Raw genomic sequence first — 16963 nt, forward strand, 5'->3', positions numbered from 1 at the left:
ACAAGACCCAACAAACCCAGGCCTCGTGGACACTCTGGACGGGAGCCGGGGGCTCTAACAAAGAGCTGGCTCCCCCATGTCCCTCCTGTGGACATCTGTGGGCTGAGGGAGCTGGCCCAGCTGGGGGTGGCACAGGGCTGAGCAGGTGGCTGGGCCCCTGCAAACTCCCAGTCTCCACTCGGCGGCCCTGGGTGAAACGCACCTTCCCTTCCATGGCTTCAATTGGCAGCGGCTCCACACAGGGATGAGGTCCCGTCTGTGCTCACCTCATTGTCACTGGAGCTTTGATTTGTCAGGGTGGCCCTTTGGGTCCCCACTCAGTCCTGGATGTAAACTTCAGGGTCGGAATGGTGGCTCAGCTAGGGGGTGGTCCTGTGGAGGAGGGGCAGTCTCAGGGCACCCCCAAGGTATGTTCCTTGGATCTGGCCAGAGGCCTCCTGGGCAGGCTCCCCAGGGTTGGGACAGAGGAATGCAGGAAGGGCACCCCAAGTCTTCGGAGCCCTGGCAAGCACTCTGTCCTAGGTCAGAGGTTGCAACAGAGTAGCCATACTAGCCTGACTGGCTCTTGGAGGATCAGGGCAGGGTCCATCTCAAAGCTGGACCCGGGGTGGGGGGGAGGCCCAGGGCATGCTGCCCACTGGACACACCTGCTCAGCAGCTGCCTGCCTCCACCCTCTGGTGAATTACTGAGATTCTGCTCTCACACTGGCCAGGACACATTGTGCAAAAAGCAGGGGGCTCATACGGGGCCCAGTTGGGCTGGCAGAGGCCAGACCCCCACATATGGAGGCCACTGGTCCAATTCTGGACCTGCTGGCAAGGTTTTCCACTCCCTCGCTCCAGGAAATGGAAATGTTCCTGAAACTTCCATTTTACAGCTGCTTTTACTTTATACTTTGTGCTTAAAATAGCTCCGAGTGGGCCGAGCTGGCTTACCTTTTCTGAGGTTGGAAACTGTTGGCTGTCAGCACCATCAGGGACAGCGGGAAGCGTGTCAGAAGGTGAGCACAGCCAGAAAGCGTCCCTTCTTTTTATATAACATTACGTTGTGATGGCAGATTTCAAAAGCTAAGTGAATACTGAGTTTTTCCAATAAACTTGTTTTCTCTTACTTGGACAAGCAGGGCCATCTTCCTGTGTGTGACTATCTCTTTTACAACTTACTGCCTCAACAGCTGAATCAAGCTGGGCTCCCACTCCCCACCACGGTGTGCCCAGGCTGTGGTGGTGGGCTCCTTGCTGGCCTGCACCCTCAAAGCAGTCTTGGGGGGTGAAACTATACTGTGCATCGTGTCACAGACAGGGACACTGAGACTTGGCTGGGAGTCACAGCTGTCCCCCCAGATCATGTTGATAGCGTGGCCGGACTGCAGGGGAGATACCTGGAAGCCCCATCCAACCCTCCCAGGCCAGGGCCCATCCACTGTGCAGGAAGCCACCTGCCTTGCTGAGGGGCCGCAGAGCCTCCAGGCCTTTCCTAAGAGGAGAGCGGAGGATGTTCCCATGGATCTGGAAGGAGACAGGCTGTCCTGGGGGAGCCCCTGGACCTCCCTGCTCTCTCCTCCTCAGCTCCCTTCCCTGAGGCAGGACTTTCCTATTCACAGAGCACAAGTAGACAAGAGAGCCCCTGGGGTTAGGAGGGGAATGCAGGGTGCTCCCTGGTGTCCCACAGCATTGCTGCATCCCGACCTGGCCAGCCCTGTCCTGGGCTGTCCTGACCCAGTCCCCTTGGGAAGTAGCTCTCCCCCACATGTGGCCATCCCTGGGCTCAGGTCAACTGGCTTCCTAGCCCTGGCTCCTGTGGCACCTGGGTGGATGTCCCTTCAGCAAAGGCTCTGAGAAGACCTGGGGTGGGCTGTACCTGAGTTGCCCGCTGCAACCTGGTCAGCACACATGCGGCTCCCACTCTGTGCCTGCTGGGGCTTTGTCCTGGTCTTGTGGGTGCTTCACGGATGTAGCATCGTCCCTTGCTCCTGAGCAAAGAGAATTATGTGTCTTCTCACGGGACAGCTGCTGCCCCCACCGGCCCCCACCTGATTGCCCTGTTTTGGTTACTCACACTTGTGGTCAGACTCCTTGTCCCCATGTTCCCTGCTCACATTATGAGCCCCAGTGCATTGGGGGCTGAGCCCCTGACGGCACCGGGGGGGCATGGGCACTCTGTGGTCCACAGAAGAGGATGTGGCAGGGCTGGCCACCACTGGTCCTCACTGGACAGTGTGTTTCAGTGTGGTTCCCCACTCCCAGAAGCTATAGGTGACCTGGAGATTGTGGGGCTGAACCCCAATCAAGCCAGCTCAGGAAGCCCTGGGTGGTTCCAGACAAACCAGCCCAGCCCCCATGGTGAAACCAGGCCCTCTTGGCCTCTCTCTGTGGGCCTTCTAGAGACCCCAGCTTCTTAGGTGCTGTCTCCCCGTCTCTGTCCACTGTCTCTGTGTCTCTATGTCTCTCTCTGTGTCTCTTCTCTTTATGTCTCTCTGTCTCTGAAGATGTGAACAATGGACAAAGGAAACAAATCTTTATAAAGCTGATTTATTAAATACAAAGTTGCAAAATAGAAATTATGGCAGAATTGAGAATCCTTGAAACATGATGCTGGTTATTGGAACCAGAATTGGCACTTCTTTAAAACTTGGCCATCAAAAGAAAATATAGCAGAACCTCTGTAAGTTGACCACCCAAGGGACTATAACAAACTGGTCAACATACGGAGGTGATCAGCATGAGGAACTAGGCCTGCTGTACTGATATGAACATGTGGTACATGTACAGTCTATGAAAATTAGGTCAGTGCAGGGAGGGTTCAGTGTCGGGAAGGGTCAGTGCAGGGAAGTGGCCAGTGCAGGGAGGGGGCCGGTGCAGGGAGGTGATCAGTGCAGGGAGGGGTTAGTGTATAAGGAGGGGTCAGTGCAGGGAAATGTCAGTGTGGTGAGATGGTCAGCGTGGTGAGGGGGTCAGTGTAGGGAGGTGGTCAGTGCAGAGAGGGGGTCAGCTGTGGAGGTCCTACTGTACTAGTCTCACTTTACTCTTAAAATCCACTGAAGCAACACTGGATCCTTGACAACTTTAGAAAGCATTGCCAACTAAGACAGATTTTCTTTGCCTATTTTTTCTGACTTTGTTTTAGCGATTGTTTGGGACTCTCAGTGGTTTGAGAACCTATTCGTTCCTGAGCAGGGTCATGTTACCGGCAGCTCTGCTGCACAGAGCCGTGTTGACAGGACTCGTACGTGCTTGTCTGATCGCAGTGTGTGCCAGCACTTTCTGCCTGCACCCTTTTATGTAAATAATTCTGTCCCATCAACAGTCTGTTTCTGCCAAAGGAGAGGGATTAACTGCTTTAGCAAGAAGAACAGGGCTCTGCTGCTCACCCCGATATCTGATTGGAAAAGCAGACCTGAGGCTTTTGTCATGAGGAACCAAAAATCACTGGTTATTTCTTTGAGTTGTAGGATGAGAAAACTTCCTCTTCCTGGGGCCACAAGAAGATGTTAGGGTCACTCAGGGCTCTGAGTATGTGCGGCCAAGGAGGTCCAGGCTGCAGGGCAGAGCCTCAGACCTGTGCAAACAGCTGTTGGCACTGTTGTCGTTATGTTGTGGTCTGATTAGGAAGAAGCCAGACTGAGGTTGCCTATGGGCCCAAGAGAGCAAAAAGGGGCTCCTGCCACCGCGGAGCTGTGAGCCCTCTGAGACCTCCGCCTTCTCCCTGTCAATGTGCACTGTGGCACAGAGCCCAAGTCCCCTGCTCAGTGAGTCACGTTCCTGGAAGATTTTGTCTCACTTGGCAGAGCAAGGAGGCAGGATGTGAGCTGTGTGCTGCCGCCACACTCTGTGCCAGGGCCCATCTCCTGGAGCCCACGTCCACCTGTTCTCCGTGGTGGGTACCCTGGTGAGCACTGTCCCTGCTGCTTCCCTCAGTGGGCATGCTGGGCACAGGGTGAACCTGCTGTGTGCCAGGCACCGGTCCAGCCCCGCTCTCCACCTAGAGGCCTCTATGTCTGCAGGATCTGGGATGAAGATGAAACAAATGTGTCAGTTCTGCCCAGCAACTGTTGCTGAGATGTTTCCAGGGGTGTCATCCTTGCCCGGCTCCTTCTACAGAATAGGATGTGCAGGTCTGAAGGCCTGGCTGTTTTCTGACATGTTGCTACAATTAAAGCTCTATAATCCCTTATCTAAAACCCTTGGGCCCAGATGTCCTTTAGAATTCATATTTTCTTCCCTGGATTTTATAGCTCATATCCCCCATGCAGCCTCCAGCCTCAGCAGCTACCACATATCCCAGGGTCTCAGTGTTTCAGAAACAACACGCGTGGAAGCTACACGAATCACACACACAGAGACAGTATTTTTCCTAAAAGTTACATCAACAAAGGAATTTAAAACAATTACCATGTTTAGAGAATTTTCATTTATGTCATTGTACATAGAAATTGTAGGTGTACTTAAACGTTGATTCGTTAATTTTTTCAAATTTTTAAGATCACACTTTACTGAGGTGTGATTATCACATAATAAAATACAGCTGTGCTGAAGGTGGGATTTGAACAAAAGTATACACCCCTGTTGTCACTACCACAATAATAGACGGACTTTTTTCGAGATGATAACACGATGATAATGGCAGCTGGGATAACATTAAATCTATAGATCTTGTGAGGAAAACGGACACCTTAAGATCCTGAGTCTTCTTATCCATGAACATGGTCTATTTCTGCATTTACTTAGATTCCTTAATTTTTATCTGCTGTGTTCTATAGTTTTTGTACTTCTCAGATATCTTATGTTGCATTTATTCCTATGTATTTTAATCTATAAGCTATATTATAAATGGACATTATTTAAAGCTTTATTTTCCAAAGTTCATTTCTGATATGTATTGGTTCAACTGATTTTTGAGTTGGGAAATATTCCCTTTTTTTCAATTTTTTGGAAGATTTTGTATAGAATTGGTATTATTCATTCTTCAAATGTTTGACAGAATTCACCAATGGAGCCATCTGGGCCTGGAATTTTCTCTGTAGGAATATTTTAAATCATAGATTCAAAATGTTTACAGATAAAGTGCTGTTCAGGTTGGTTATTTCTTTTTGAATGAGTTTTGTGTTCTCAAGCATTTGTCCGTCTCGTTTCCATTGCTGGCTTAGTGATGAACCAGGTTGTTCACAGTGCTCCCTCAGCACCTTTTAAAGCGTGTCAGGTCTGTGATAGCATCTCTCTCATTCCTCATTTGAGAATCTCTGTATTTCTATCTCCTTCATTATCCTAGATATTGGTTATTTTATTGACCATTTTTTAAGAAACAGCTTTTACTTATTTCCTGCGGATTTTTTGTTTTTGGATTTTTATTTCATGGATTTCACTCTTTATTATTTCCTCTCTTATACTGACTTTGGGTTTAATTTGCTTTCTTTTTCTTGATTAAGAAATCAAGAAATTTGGAACTATAGGCACTGATTTTAGACTTTGCTTATAAAACTGTACATTTTCCTTTAAGCACTGCTTTACCTGAATACCACAAATTTTGTGTTTTCATGTTCTTTATATCCTCTAACATTTTAATCCTTGGAAACTATCCTAAGAAAAGCATCCTAAGAGCTGAAAAAAACTTACATACAAAAATGGTCATCACACCATTTTTCTTATCACACAGTATTGGAAACAACTTAAACTTACAACAACAGAGTATCATCAGTGAGGTAAATTGCTGTGTCTATCAATACACAGGCATTAGAAACATCTGGAAACAGTTTTTAGTTTTACCTGAATGCACTTATTTGGGTTTCAAAAAAATCTGCAAAAACTGTGTCTGGCAGGATGAGCGTGTTCACTGCAGAGCTAAGTTGGAGCCGCACCACACTGGTGGCAGGACTCAGTTTTTCCGGGCTGAAGTTATGAGTGAGTGTGCTTCCTCGGCACGTCTGCGTGCCGTTCTGAAGTTCTCAGACATCCTACAGCGAGCATGTGACTTTATCAGGACAAGTTCAGGAAGCTGGTATGATGCCACGGGACCTGGATGACTCTACACAAGCTTCTTGCCCCTCCCTCCTGCTGGAATTTCAGCTTCTTGGGGTCAGGGCCTTTTTCTGTCCTTCTCTCCAATGGACTGCAGGTGGGGTGGGGGCAGGTCAGCCGAGGTCAGGCCTGGGCACTGGCCACTAGAATAGTGCATGGCACAGAGAATGCACTGGAAAAATATCTGTAGTCTGAATGAATTGAATATACGATTGAATGCATGCCTGCATGGAGGTTAAGGCTACCCGGGGCACTCTGCTCCCACTTCTGTATCTCTGAGGCTTGTGAGCTTGGTAGGCACCTTAGCCCAACAGCCTCAGTATTCTTATATATAAAACTGAGATACATATCTCATAAGAAATAAGAAGTGTAAATCCCTCATACACAATAAGTACCTGAAAAATAACTACTTCTAAGCTGATTACGTAGTCAAATAATTCTGAAGGGAAAATACTTCCTTTTCCTAGACAAGTTTGAGATAAAGTCATACATTCCCCATTAACTTGCTAATGGCAAAACACCTTTGGCTAAAGTGACCAAGCCCGGCCTCTCCCAGAGGACAAAACCCTGGGCTCTTGTCACTGTGTGTTTAGCCAGGCTCTCTGCCTACAGAGAATCATCTTGAGTCACTCAACTTCAGTGTCTCCCTATATGATGAAAAAAAAATTGACTCACCCAGAAGGAATATTGAAGATTGGTGATTAAATAATTGAAATTCACTTTGCAGCTACAAAATGCAATACCTGTGTCTGCTGAAGGCTGACTTCTAAATGCTCGTTGGCATCTATGAGGAATCTTAGTTGTAGACCTCTCAATCATCTGATAAACTAGAATTCATAAATAAATTGGTTACTGTCTTAAACTAATGATGTGTATTTAGTGACTGATGTGCTATACTTTTTTAAAAGCTTACAATATTTTGTTGTTTAAAAACAGTTGGGCTGAATTTCTCTCCTGGGAATCCAAGAGGATTTGACTGAGGACGGTTGGTTCCCACCGAGGACGGGCCCAGCTGTGTCCCTTCCTGCTCCTGCCTCCTGGCCTGGGCAAGCAACATTCAAAAAAGAAGAAAAGACAAGGCACGTAAGGGAAAGAGGGCCCCCTCCTGCCCTGGATTTTAGGAATGGGCAGTGATGTAAACAACAGGGCAGCCCTGGCCCGAGAGCTGTGATGGTCATGTTATCAATTCACTTTATCAAGCTCTTTCTGCTTGGCTGGCTGCATGAGGCTGAAGTGTCCCTTTCTCAGACTACTGACTGTGTGGCAGGGGAGGAGTATAAATCAACAGGCCAGTGGGCAACAGAAGGGCATCATTCCCACGTGAGGGGAGACAGTCTGACCGTGCAGTGAGGACCCATCAAGCCAGCAGAGAGAAGCTCAGCTCAAGACCCTGACCTGGCCACAGCCTGGTGCATTATTAAACAAGTGCTTCAAAGTTTGCACCATGGGAGAAAGGGGGCTGTCAGGAATTTTTTCCACGTTGGGTTTGAGGGGGCCCTCCTGGTACAATGTTCAGGCATATTGACAAGACATAAGGTGTGGGCCAATTGAGCTCACCCAGGAGAAAGTGGACACAGGAGAGACAGACCTAGGACCAAGTCCTGGGATAACAGAGGTTAAGGCAGAGTATGAAGAAGAGCAACCAATGGACTGCAAGTGGGGTGGGGGCAGGTCAGCCGAGGCCAGGCCTGGGCACTGGCCACTGAATTAGGAGGCCGGTGATAACCCTGTGTAGGTGGCCCAATGGGGTGGGGGCACAAGAACTGTGATTCGAGGGCCTGGAGGGGAGAAGATATACAGGAAAGGGAGTAGAGAGATGGGTGAAAAACTGCAGGCCCAGGTCAAGGGGCCTCCAGAGATCAGAGTCAGCACAGCACACTGGTGAGCTGATGGCACGGCCCTGAGGAGTGGCTGAAGGCAGGGAACGGGCACCTCAGTCTGTGTAGCAGGGCAGAGGAGGTGTGGGTGCTGGTGGGACAGCCCACCTGGTATGTGGGAAAGATGTCAGAATCAAAGCAGTCACTTGTGTTAAAGCCACTGACAAATGGACCCAGGAATGGCCTTGGAGGGCAGGTTCTCAGCCACTCTGCCTGAGAACAAGAATGCTCACAGAAGACTCTGCAGATCCTCGACCTACATAAAGGCCACCAAAACCTCGCACAAAAAATACTTCTGAGAGGACATCTGCCTAGTGACTGCCTGTCCACCCGCAAGCTGATACCACCCTTGTTATTGATCCTGGTAACCAAGGATGATAGATTCAAAATACCTCCGCCACCTCTCCACTTCACCTTAGAGCAGTGAATCTCAACCTTCCTAATGCCACGGCTCTTTAATACAGTTCCCATGGGGCGCGACCCCCAGGTTGAGAACCCCTGCCTTGGAGAACCTCTGTCTTCCTTTGTGTCCCTCAATGTGTACAATTTGCTGTGGCACAAGTTTTCCCACTGTGACGTCCAGTCCTGAATGGACATCATTTTCTCTTAAAGAGGTTCTCTGTTACACGGGTTGACCAGCAGGGAGGTCCCAGACTGCAAACCTTTCCTCAGTGAAGGGCAAGGGTCTTGCAGGGGTGGTGGGTGGTTCAGAGGGAGGTGGAAGGGACGAGTCGACACCTTTGAGTGGTGAGAGTGCCTGTGCAAAAAGCTGAGCCTGGAGCCTGGTCCTTAGCATGATGCCTGACATCCAAGAGCCGCCAGCGGTGTGGGAATGGGGTGTGCTGTGGTTTTTCTCTAGGTTTTTCTAATTTAGGAGCAGCTCAGAGTATTTCAGAGGATCAGGTATTCAGATGGAGGGCTAGCTGGCCAGGGCAGGGGCCAGGGAGCTGTGAGGGAGACGGTGCAGAGTAAGTCTACTTTGGGGTAGAAGCAGAGGAAGGCAGGAAGCAGACCCACGCATGTGTGTGCACACGCGCTTGTGTGTATATATGTGTGTGTGTGCATGTGCCTGTGTGTATATGTGTGTGGGCACACGTGCCTGTGTGTGCACGCTCGTGTATGTGTGTGTTCACGTGCTGGTGTGTAAACGCTTGCGTGTGTGCACACGCATGTGTGTATATGTGTGTGCTCACATGCTGGTGTGTATGTACTCGTGCGCACACGTGTGTGCACTCGTGCATCTGTTTGTATGTGTGGGTGCATGGGTGTGTGCATGTATGTATGTGTGTTTGTGCGCGTGATGGCTGGCGAGGCAATAGGAGCAGCAGGGCGTTGGAGGTTCCACAATGTCCCACAGAATTGAAAATGAAGGGCGGGAAGAAAAATTTCTTTCTAACATGCCTAGAATGCTGGTAATAGAAACCCAATGTACAGGCACCTCCCCTCACACCCTACTCCCTGACAGAGGTTGGGTGGCTGTCCGTGTGCTTCCCGGATCCTTCCCCAACTCCCCTCTTCCTCCTTGCTGCCCCTGTGGTGCCCTGCCCCTGAACACCGCCCTTTCCCGGACACTCCCCTGTGTCCTATCCCCTGTGTCCCCTTGCCCAGAGGCCAAGTGCATGGTCCTGGTCTTAGCAAAATAACTAAGAAAATGCCAGGAAGGCTATGTTAACTAGTGTGATCAAAATGTGTCAAACGGTCTATGAACCAAGTGTATAGTGTCCCATGATGATATTAATGTACACAGCTATGATTTAATAAAAAAAAATTGTTTTTGGTTAGAAGAATAGGAGACTGTATCTGTCCTGGGGCGGCTCACTTCTCTCAGCTCTGGAGGAAGCAGGCCTGCCTAGTAGGGTCTGGCCTCTGGTGGGCTCGGCCTGCTCAGCTGACCCCTGCTCGCCTTTCCCTGAGCACCTGCCACCTGCAGGGGTGCGGCGGCTCCAGCTCCCTGGAGTCTCCTGGAATAAGGACACCACTAACTCTAACTACCACTTATGAATTCCCCACCCCCACACCTACTGCGCGACGCAGACGCTGGTTCTCCGTGAAACGGGTTCTGGGGAGCAGGGCCCAGCCCCTCCCGCCGGTAGGTCAGGCCCGCAAGACCGTACCAGCACTTCCGGCTGCGAGCTCCTGGGCGACAGCGCGACCGCTGCTCGCTGATTCTAGTCCCTGCTTCGTGATGTTTCTACCTGCTGGGTTAAACAAGACGTCTTACTGGACTAACTTTGGCTGTTATTTGTCACCTTTTAAAACAGCCCCTAGAGACAAGTGCAGCCCCGTGGCGTTCGCAAGCGCCTGGCCCGAGAGTGAGTGCGTCAGGAGCTACGGAGCCACACAGGCTGTCCGCAGTGAAGCCTGGCAGCGGCCGGACCGGAGATCCCCGGAGTCTGAAATCCCCGTCAGCACCTGAGGGCAAATGAGGACACGGCCCCTTTAAGAGGGGCTGTCGGAGAGGAGCATGACGTCATAGGAGCGCGGTGGGCGGGGTCTGTGCGCAGCGGTGCGGCCAGCCTGCCTGACTGACAGGAGCTCTCCTGTGGAGAGGTCCCGACAAGACTCTAGAGCAGGCCCTCCCTGCCCCAGGCCCCGCCCCTCCACCAGGCCCCGCCCTCTACTGAAACCCCGCCCAGGATTGCGGGTCTGGCCTCCGAGCACACTTCTCCGAGCAGGCCCCACCCAGATTTCTGCCTCCGCACAGGCCCCGCCTCACCTCGCGCAGGCCCCGCCTAGCCCCCCTTGCTGCGGTTCAAGTCACGCCCCCGCGCAGTCCACCGCCCTGCTCCCTGGCTCCCGCGAGTAGCGTCCCATCTTCTAACTCCGCCCCGCGCAGGCGCACGCCCCACCCCCAGCCATGCTTCCTTCCACTTCAGGCAGCGTCCCTCCTGGGCCTACGCCTCGCCCCGGTGCAGACCCCACCCCGTTCAGGCCCCGCCCCACTCAAGCTCCGCCCCCAGGTCCCCTCCGCCCAGCTCAGGTCCCGCCCTATGCAGGCCCCGCCCAGCCCTGGCTTCGCGCAGGCCCCGCCCCGCCCCCGCAGGCCCCGCCCGGGCCCGGCTCCGCGGGGCGGGACTCGCTCTGAGCCCGAGTCGGCGGCGGCGGCTGCGGGAACTTTCCCGGCGGGGCTAATGGCTGCGCGCGGGCCGCTGTGAGGCGCGGCGGCGGCAAGCGATCGGGCGCGGGGCCGCGGAACCGCGGAGCAGCGAGCGTGCGAGCGCGAGGCCGGAGCCCCGGCCAGGCCCGGCCCGACCCGCCGGCCCGCGATGCGCCCCGGGGCCGCCCCCCGGCGCAGCTGACGCCGCGGCCCCACGAGACCCCCGCCGGCCCCGAAGGAAGCGCCGTGACGCCCAGCCCAGCGCCCGCGCCGCCCGGCACGATGGCGGGGAAGGCGGCCGCCCAGGGCACGGCGGTCCTGCTGGTCACGGCCAACGTGGGCTCACTCTTCGACGATGTAAGTGCCGCCGCCGGCAGGCCGGGCCCGCAGCTGGCCCTGACCCCGACCTGAAGCCCAAGATCCCCAGACCTCACCCCGAGCCTGGGACCCCCCAACCCACAGGCCCTGCCTGAGCCGGGGCCCTCGATCCTGGGCTCCCAGACCTCACACCCCGACCCTAGGACCCCCAACTGGCAGACCTGAGTCCCGGACCCTGGGCCCCCAGACCTCTCATCTGGAGGCTGGGACCCATCAACCCGTGGGCCCATGTACTGAACCCTGCCTAGCCTGACCCTATATCCCTGGAACTTCAGACCTGACACCCCTGGCTTGGAACCCCCAGCTGGCAGACCTCGGTTCTGGACCCTGGTCCTCCAGATCTCACATGCTGAGCTTGGGACTTACAACCCACAGACCTCATAGTCTGGGCTCCCAGACTTCACACCCTGGACCTGGGGCATGCATCCCAGCTGGGAGCGAGCTCAGACCCCATTGTCGCAAGTGAAGGAATTTTTTTCTTGTTAGGAAGAACTCTGCCTGAGGCTGGGTCTTGAGTCCCTGGGCTCTGGACCCCTAAACTGTGATTCTTAACCCTGAGCCTGAAATACCAAACTCTGAGCCCTGAACCCTGGACTGTGGTCTTGAACTCTGATGAGCTCAGAATCCTGGACCTTGGACCCGGAGACCCTAAATCCCCAGACCATAACCCTGAGCCCAGAACCTCAGACCCCTGCCCTGATGCCCAAGCACTGGACCCAGACCACTGCCCTGATCTCAAGCCTGGAACCCAAAAACTGGGCTCTGAACTGAAGCCCACAAACTCTGGCTGCTGAACCTTAACCCCAGAACCTTGCCTCTGAAACCTTTCTTCAAATCCTGGTAGGAAAATTCTAGTCCTTGAATCTCAGTTCTGACCCCTGTTCACAGTCTGGGGAACCCAGACCCCAGAAACCTAGTCTGAGGGCATCAAAACCCAAATCTGACTCTAGCTCTGATTCCTGAATTCTATCCTAATCCTGGAACCCCGGACCCCTGCCTCTGAACCCTGAAACCCTTGTGCTGAAACCTTGGCCTCAAACCTCTGTCTGAGGTCGTCCAACCCTAGAAAATAACAATAGATCCTAACCCCAGAACTGACTCTGAACTTGGCCCCCAAACCTTGAATTCTAAGTCCAGAATTAAACTTGGTCCATTACTGCCTAACCCTGACTCTGAACCCTAAATCTCAACTCAAACCACACCTCCTGTCCCCGAACTCCTGTCCTGGAACACTACCCCCAACCTGGTTCCCTGCTCCCATCTTCCAGCGCCTCCTCCCAAACTTCTACCCCTGAGTTCCAAACCCTAGCCCCCAAACCAGGGCCTTGAACCCCAGGCCCCTGAACCCTGGTCCCCACACCCCAACCTCGGTTCCTGAGTTTTGATCCTGGGCCCTCCACTCCGGGCCCTGTACCCTGGCCCCGTATGCCTGGGGTTTGCCTCTGTCTGTGGTTGACTGAGCAGGGCCCCTGGGATAGGGTACCCTCACCTTACCCTTAACTTAGTGTCTCTTTAGTTCTTAAGTAAGGGGAGTCTGTTGAAAGCCCAGAGAGGACTTTCTGTTTCTTATTCATTAAAGAAAAAGATGCAGAAAGGCTTTTCAAGGCCAGAAAAGGGATGCTGACTGCCTGAGGTCTCTGCCTTCTAGCGCTGCCCCTACCTGATCCCCAGTCCCACCTGGGAACTGAGGCGGCCTGGTCTCTGGGGAGACAGGGAGACAGGGAGCTCAGGCCCATTGTGCACCGGCAGCTCCTACAGGCAGGCTGAGGCTGCCCTAGTTCGACGTCTCAGCCACGGTGCCACCCCGCTGTTGGTGCTTACACTGCCAACCCAAATAAAGCAGAATGCAGCTCCAAGTGGCACAGATGGAGCTGCGGAGCCACGTACTTCCCTCCCTCCCCTTCCCGAGGTGGACAGTTTGGTGCAGCGCCAGTTGTATGATGGATGTGTACCACTGATACAAGCACGAGTTAGATTTCAGGAGAAGGATTTTGTTTCTTTGCCGGCTGCAGGCCTGGGCGCAGTGTGTCATTAAACTAAGTTCAGGCACAGGCTAGTTTTGGTTTGTATTAATAAAAGATAGGTCTATTTTTGTGTTCTCCCTCTACCATCTGAGAGCCTGTGTATTGTGCTTACCTGCTGGAGATGAGCACCTTTGTCATGGACTTTGTCATGGTCAACTTTATCTACTTTTGTGTTTGATCGTTTTCTGCAAAAGTGCCTGGCATGGGTGTGTGTCTGTATATTTAGCATTCTATTCTAGGCTTTCCAGTAACATGTCACTATAACATGGTTTGTTCAGATGATTCAGATCCGTTAGCTGTGGCTTCAAAGCCTCAGAAATGTCAGAAAAATTAAGCATGGTGGGCAGTTTAGTCTCAAAAGGAAAAGAATTTTGCGGTGCAAACGTTCTTTCCAGTAATCTTTGATTCTGAGTTCTAGCGTTTTCATTGGGTTTCAGCTATATACACATATTTCTCTCTGTTGATATTAAAATGGGTAACTTAATTCACTTGTGTTTAGCAACATGTTCTGTCTGAATTCTCACTTTTCTTAAGGCTATATGGAATTTTGCATTATGTTTGTGTCTAGAAGGAACATTTGTTTTGGTAAACAGTACATAGGTTAATCCTATGAGACATGTTGTGATCTGAAGGCGAGGCGGGAAGCACCTGTGGTTCCTGCTAGGTTTACGACTGCACGAAGCTGTCTCCCTCTGTGCTTGGGTGATGCTGGGGCACCAGGTGGAAATCGTCCTTTCTGGTCTGGGGCCTCCTTCCTGGGTCCAGGTTTGGGATGTGGTACTTACGGGATACGAGCTGAGCTGGGAGAGTGAATCTTGAGTGAAGGAAATTTTAATTCCTTGGTTTATACTAGACTTCAGAAGCGTTTTGCGAGACACAACCTCAGCTGCCGAGTGTGCTCAGATGCCGTTTAGGCCAGTGAAGGAATTCTTTCTTGTTGGGCTCCATCATCTCAGAAACTAGCTCCATAGGCTCATATATGACCAGTGCATTAGCCACTTTCCCCAGGTCACGGTTCCTAGGAAGAAGGTGTCTGAATCTGAAACAGCCGTGCTGGCCTGTGGTGGAGACCGTTTTCCTCTCAATACACAAGAATAGGTGGGTGGCTTCTTGTGTAGGTTTTAAAGTCTCCCTCACAAGCCACCCGTGCTGCCTATCTGGAGGGCACCCTCTGGAGTGCTGTGCAGGACACTTTGATCGTGGTTTGCCCTTAACATCCTGGGACTGTCATGTCTTGTTCTGCTTCCTCGTCACTGCTGCTGGCTTTGTCGTGTCCCCAGGACACCATGCTTCAGTCTATTGAGCTGTCCCCACTGAGGAACCTTCATTTTTTTTCTGAGGCTTTGGTGTCAGAGGCAGTGTTGTGGGGAATGGCTTGCGATGGTCTTCACACAGTTAACCCTCGTGCCCTCAAGCGTCATAGAGGACCCCAAGGAGTTCTTGCTCCTGTAGGCTGTCACCACCAGCATTCCCCACACTGGATGTCGAAGCGGAGGAAATGTTAGGGCACGAGGACACGCCACACAGGCTGGCGGGGCGGTGACACCGCTACACAGCACGTGCCTTCTACAGTGGTCCGTAGGCTGGCGGGACGGTGACACTGCCACGTACCATGGCCCTTTGCGATGATCCACAGGCTGATGGGGCAGTGACATGACCACACAGCCTGCGCCCTCTGTGATGACCCACTGCTCACTGGGGGAGAGTGAGGGTGGGAAGGGAAGTCATTCTGGCATGGTATGGAAGTAGCTTTGACTACACTCTGGGACCTCTGTCAGAACTGGCGGCCTCTCCCACGTTGTTGCACATCTCCCATCCTGCACAGGCCTTGGGTGGCTGGGGGCGCCTGTGCCCCTCCCAGTTTTTCACAGCTCCAGTGGGGCTGCCCTTAGTGAGCCCTGTGGCTGTTCTTGGTTCCTGAATAGGGCTCCTGCTGCTACTCCACCCCAGGCTGCGGAGGACTGGCTGCCCAAGCCTGTCCTAGGGTAGTGGCTGGTGGCTTGGCAAGGAGGTATCAGGCCTTTGGTACCTCAGCAGGAAGAGTGAACTCCTGCTGGCTGTGGTTTCAGAGCTCCACTCGACCCCACATGGTCAGGCAGCTTCTTAGGGAGGAAGCGTAGGCCAGTGGCAGTGTCCTGTGAGCACAGAACACTCCTGGGTGTCTGCCCACAGCCCTGCCTGCTGCTTCAGAGCCCGTGTCTCCCTTTCTGCCCCGTCAGTCCCTGGGCAGCCCTCCTTTCTGCTCAGCCTGGGTGGCATGGGAGTGGGCTCTGCAAGGGGCCGGTGGGCCTCCCCACTGCAGGTGTTCCTGAGCCCTGGAGTGCATAGGGGTGGCCGCAGGGTGGGTGTCCCTCTCTCCTGTGGCTTCAGGGTTGCCCTTGTTTCTAGATGGTTCTGTCAGCTGCAGAAGGTTCTGGTGCTGCAGTTTCTTCCATCTTAAAAACTCTGAGCCCCATCCCCTGCAGCCCCCACTAGGTATCCTAGCCCTGCTCTCAGCAGGCCACAGGCCTCAGCCCTGTCACAGGGGCCCCCATGTAGGCCGCCCCCAGTGGTGTGCTGGTCCATTCTCTGTCCCAGCTCTGGTCTTCTCTTCTTCCAGGACTTTTTGTTTGGTAACAATGGCTTTTCTGAGACAGAATCCACAGGCTATACCCTTTTGCTTAAAGTGAGCGATTCATTGGTTTGTGGTATGTTCCTAGGGCACACGATAACGAGACCCTGTATGAGTGAGTCTCCCTTCTCCCCGACGTCCCAACCCTGCAGCCACCAGGACACATGGTGTCCATGGATCTTCCTGTTCTGGATGTTATGTAGAGCGTGGGTTCCAGGTTCACTTCACCTCTTTATAGCAGAGGATGTCCATTTGTGGCTCTGCTGTGCCCCTGTGGCTTGTCGTCACCTGCCCATGGGTGTGGGCTGTTCCCATTTTCTGGCTATTGTGGACAATGTTGCCATGAATGTCTGTGTAAGTGCCTCATGTGATGTGTTTTCAGTTCTGCTGGGTGTGCCCAGTTGTGGGGCTGCCATCCTCGGTAGCTGCACATCAAACCTGGGGGACCTGAGGGCTGTCTCTGTCATGGCTGCAGCATGGCACCCGAGGACTCCAGCCTTCCTGCCCTCCCTATACTTACTGATCTGTGTCTGTGCCCAAGGCCTTTCTCGGCTTTCTGATGCCTGTCAGTCAGTGTTTGGGCACCTGGGCACAGGCTGGCCACCCTCCTCTGGCATGGCACTCACCTCCTGGGATGTCATCTCGATGCGTGGCTCTAAGCGCCACCTCTGTGGTGCCACAGTCACAGGGAGAAGAGCTTGACCGGGTTGTGGTGTGTGGGCCTTGGGCAGGCTAGTGTGGAGCCCAAGCTCCTGTAGGGGGTGTGGATGGGAGGAGGAAGCCTCAGCCCCATGCGCCCTCCCAGGCCGCTGGTCCCCTGCTGCTGTACCTTCATGCTGTCTGTGGGGCCTGGGTAGGGCTGAGCAGTACTTTCGGGGTGCCTGGGTGGTTGATGAAGTGGTAAGTGAGCCTAGGCCTACCTGCCTGCTGCCAGTGGTCAGCTGAGAAAGGTCCTCTACAG

General features: G+C 53.1%; 1 protein-coding gene across 1 annotated transcript in view; it reads left to right on the top strand.

Moving 5' to 3' along the window:
• Positions 1-10939: 10939 nt before the first annotated feature.
• The window catches only part of INPP5A (inositol polyphosphate-5-phosphatase A), a 193414-nt gene continuing 187390 nt past the window's right edge, over positions 10940-16963 (top strand). Inside the window, exon 1 of the mRNA XM_053584591.1 lies at positions 10940-11346. Within this exon, the coding sequence (XP_053440566.1) occupies positions 11272-11346 (75 nt within the window). The 5' untranslated portion in view covers positions 10940-11271. The remainder of the gene's footprint in view (positions 11347-16963) is intronic.

The sequence above is a fragment of the Nycticebus coucang genome, chromosome 3, assembly GCF_027406575.1.
Source record: "Nycticebus coucang isolate mNycCou1 chromosome 3, mNycCou1.pri, whole genome shotgun sequence".
In the NCBI taxonomy this organism is placed as follows: Eukaryota; Metazoa; Chordata; class Mammalia; order Primates; family Lorisidae; genus Nycticebus; species Nycticebus coucang.